The sequence below is a fragment of the Cornus florida genome, unplaced genomic scaffold (assembly GCF_030987335.1).
Source record: "Cornus florida cultivar Cherokee Brave unplaced genomic scaffold, ASM3098733v1 CherokeeBrave_3.0.0_Hap2_Chr11, whole genome shotgun sequence".
Lineage (NCBI taxonomy): Eukaryota > Viridiplantae > Streptophyta > Magnoliopsida > Cornales > Cornaceae > Cornus > Cornus florida.
In genome coordinates this window covers 101,742,578-101,746,400 of record NW_026775581.1, presented here as the reverse complement: position 1 = coordinate 101,746,400, position 3,823 = coordinate 101,742,578, and the positions used below count along the sequence as shown (strand labels likewise).

The 3,823-nt window shown below is 49.4% G+C and overlaps 1 protein-coding gene across 1 annotated transcript; it reads right to left on the bottom strand.

Moving 5' to 3' along the window:
- Positions 1-396: 396 nt before the first annotated feature.
- Positions 397-3,130, bottom strand: LOC132284004 (uncharacterized). The gene is made up of 2 exons (XM_059786066.1): positions 1,539-3,130; positions 397-1,436 (listed from the first exon to the last, which is right to left on the bottom strand). The coding sequence occupies exons 1-2, from the start codon at positions 2,871-2,873 to the stop codon at positions 621-623; spliced, it is 2,151 nt and encodes a 716-aa protein (XP_059642049.1). The 5' UTR covers positions 2,874-3,130; the 3' UTR covers positions 397-620.
- Between the last annotated feature and the right edge of the window lie 693 nt (positions 3,131-3,823).

Genomic DNA, 3,823 nt, shown 5'->3' with positions numbered 1-3,823 from the left:
GCCAGGCACTTAAGCAAGGTAAGTGGCAGCTGGCACTATAAGCCGAACGCCAGACACTTGCTAAAAATTTAAAGCCAAGTGGCAAGTGGCATTCTAGCCGAGCGCCAGGCACTTAAGCAAGGTAAGTGGCAGCTGGCACTATAAGCCGAACGCCAGACACTTGCTAAAAATTTAAAGCCAAGTGGCAAGTGGCATTCTAGCCGAGCGCCAGGCACTTAAGCAAGATAAGTGGCAGCTGGCACTATAAGCCGAACGCCAGACACTTGCTAAAAATTTAAAGCCAAGTGGCCAGTGGCATTCTAGCCGAGCGCCAGGCACTTAAGCAAGGTAAGTGGCAGCTGGCACTATAAGCCGAACGCCAGACCCTTGCTAAAAATTTAAAGCCAAGTGGCAAGTGGCATTCTAGCCGAGCGCCAGGCACTTGCCGTACAAACACACAGCGAAGCTAATATAAAAAGTAAAAGAGAGAAAAGATATATATGTACTGAAGATAAGTTGAACAGAGCACAACACATAGAGAAAAAGAGTTCGGCCATTTCATTAATATTGAACATTTAGTTTACAAAAGAGAGATGTCCATCATTACAAGAAGATATGAACTGGAAGAATTCGAAGGAGCCCTAGCTAGACGCCTCAGTACCAACAGCATCCTGGTCTTGCCGACTCGCCTCCTCGGCCCCATCAGCCGCCTCACCTTCATGAGGTGGGGAATCCAGGTGAATAACTGAGTCGTTCGGCTGGGGTTCAGCGTCAGCAGTGGCTACAGAGGGAGCCACGGTTGACGATTGGGGAGCGGTCAGTGGCAGAGCGGTAGGAGGAGCTGTGATGATCCTTGAGGATGCGATGTCCTGGCACTCATCAAATATACGTTCCGCTTCGGTGGGTTCTGGGTCGACATAGACCCCCAGAGGCTCGATCCCCAGATCCTTGTCTACCTCATCCGGAGTGGAGCTGGTCTGTCCCTCATCCGGAACCCGGTCAGCGAAACCTTCCCGGAATCCTTGAGCATACCGAAGAGCACCGACCCTGGAGAACCGAGCGTGAAGGGCCAGCATCCCACCACCCACTCTGCTGATAGCGTCGATCAGAGCGGTACGCTCGTCCAGAGCTCTTTTTTCAAAAGCCATCCGAGCAGACTGTTCATCAGCTAGAAGACGTTGGAGTTCTGCCTTCTCTTCTCTGAGTGATTCCTGCTCAGTCTGCCAGACGCTCTTCTCAAGCTGGAGGGCGTCCTTCTCATCCTGAAGGGAATCATTCTCCTTTTTCAGGACATCTCTCTCTTGCTCGGCTTTGTCAAGCCGAACCAGCACCTCGGTATTCTTCATGGCAAGGAGGTCGTTTTCTTTATTAGCCACCTCCAGGCTGTCAGAATACTTTCGGGCCCTGGCGTTCCCCATTTCCACCTGCTTCTGCATGGCCATCATCCCGAACAATGTCTGCATAGGTGCACAATAAGAACGGTTAAACCAATAGTCAGAACGGGCGAAGGCAAGACCAAGTAATATAAGAGAATTCATGAGTTAGAAAATAAAAGTCACCTCCATAGCAGATTGGGGAAAGCGACTGAACACGTCCTTCTGGGAAAGGCCCTTTGCCGCCTCAATGTCCTTCGGAGTCCACATGCTCCTGTAGTAGGCCATAGCGGTCTGGCCATCCTTCAGCATGGTCTCGTTCGGTTTCACGAACGTCCCATCCGTTCGAGTGTACCGAGGGGCCCATGGCGGTAAGCTGGGGATAGAAGGGGGGCCTGAAGCAGAAGCAGAGCCACCAGCTGCAGGAGGCCCAGAGTGAGAAGGAGCTCTGATCGCTCGGTGCAAGAGAGTACCCGGCCCAGAGACTCGGGTCCTTCTAATAAGAGGCTCCTCCTCAGGGTCGATTTCACTGTCAGGATGAGGCCTTTTGCCTCGCTCTTTGTCCCGACCGCCCCCCGCAGCAGCAGGAGCTATGGTAGCTGGGGAGGGCGCGTTCTGGTTGGCAGCAGGGGCGCTGGCAACAGGGTTAGTAGCCACTGCGCTCGGGACAGTGTCAGATATGGTGGCTGAAGAAGAAGCCGACGCTGGAGAGGAGGTCGCGCCAGCAGCAGGAATGGCTGGGGGAGTATTTTTCCTCCTGCCAAAAGAGGGAATCTGCAGTCTGCTCATATTGTAGCCGAGTGATGAGAGCGCAAAAAGGTTGTCTGAAGTGAGGAGATCTGAGCAGGAAGGAATATCGTTCAGAACGTATCTCTTCAAGTAGTTACTCCTATCTCTGCAAACACTGTAGCTCAAGTCATCACAAGGTATTCCCAAGGAGCGGCATAAGTAAGTACAAAAACGAGGAACGCATGTTTCACAGGGGCAGTCGTGTTTATGGGATTTGAATTTTTTATAGGAGGAGACAGAGCAGACACCAAAGGCGCTCGGGATTGGGTAATCCTCTGCAGCCGGCGAAGACCAAGCCCCACTAATACCTACTATGCTATCCCTCCAACCCTTTTCAGATTTTATTGTGTCAGTGCATATGGACATCTTCTCGAACGGGTAGAGGTGGTAGAAGGGCTCGTTAGTACGGATCTTACTGACCTTATAGCACAGAAGGAGGTCTATGAGGTCAAGGTCCAGATTTCTGTCACGCATCAATAAGAGCATAACAGATATGATCCTAAAGAAGTTGGGGTTGACCTGCAGAGGGGATATCCCCAATCTGTTGAAGACGTAACTAAAGAAAGGGTGCAGAGGGAACCTAACAACATTCAGTTGAAGGTTCGTGAATAAGACTTCGCCGGGCAGGAGGCCGGCGCCGGTCGTAATATTAACGTCTTGGGGGCAAACCCTAACTTCGATGTTGTCAGGAAGTCTAAGTCTCATACGAAGAACACCCAGATCTACAACCATGGTGGAAGTGCAAGAAGAATCTAAAAGAGGGAAAATGGAAGCCTGCCGAAAGTAAAAAGAACGAAACTAACCTCGGAGGACTGCAAGATCGCTGGGAGAATGACTCTCGAAGGATTTCACCGGAAAAGGCTTAGCACAGTTCTAGAAAGAGGGAGATTTGGCTGATGATGGAGACGGTAAAGGGAAGTGAAGTGGAATTCTAGAGCATTATAAAGGCAAGGGGGCCCGAGGGCCGAAGCGTCGGGAAGGCAAGAAATCCCTCGAACCCCGGAACATTGATTTTGGATCTGACCGTTCGCTCCCCCACGTGGTTATCTCGAGCCGTCAGCGTCATGATGAGACGCCATCAATAATTACCCCTTATTAAATAAGGGGCAATTATGGGGGCAGTTGAGGAGGCCCTGGATGACATGGGCCAGGTCCGACTCGCAAAACACAACCTTCAGTCCGAACAGCTGGGTCAGCCCATAGAAAGATACTGCCATATGGGCCGAGCGGGAGTAAGCCCATCAAGGGTGACCAGGGCTTACAGAGGAATAGGCCCAGGTCCAGCAATTAGTAAATATCTTGTAAATATCTTGTAAATATCTGGTAAGTATCTATAAATAGGAGTAGGAATGAAGAGGAGAGGGATCTTTATTCGGGTTGAGGTGTAAGAATTCTAGAGAGAGAAAGAATAGAAGGAGTTTCTTGCATCTTCAGTGTGTGTGTGTGTGTGTGTGTGTGTGTGTGTATATTATTTTTCATTAAAAATAATGTTTCATTAAATTAATTACTTAGTTTGTGAATTGTCAGACCTATGCTAGGTTTAGAAGATAGGTAGTATATTTTACCTATATATATATATACATAGAGAGTAGATCTAGAAAGAGAAAAAGAGAAAGCCAAAGAGAGAAAGAGGAAGAGAGAGAAGGAAGAAGAAGAAAGATCATTAGAAAACAAGAACAAGG

Excerpts from the sequence above, each read along its gene's own strand:
- LOC132284004 (XM_059786066.1), bottom strand. The coding sequence starts at position 2,873 with ATGGTTGTAGATCTGGGTGTTCTTCGTATGAGACTTAGACTTCCTGAC. Across the intron at positions 1,437-1,538 it reads TTCCCCAATCTGCTATGGAG|ACATTGTTCGGGATGATGGC; the intron begins GTGACTTTTATT and ends GCACCTATGCAG.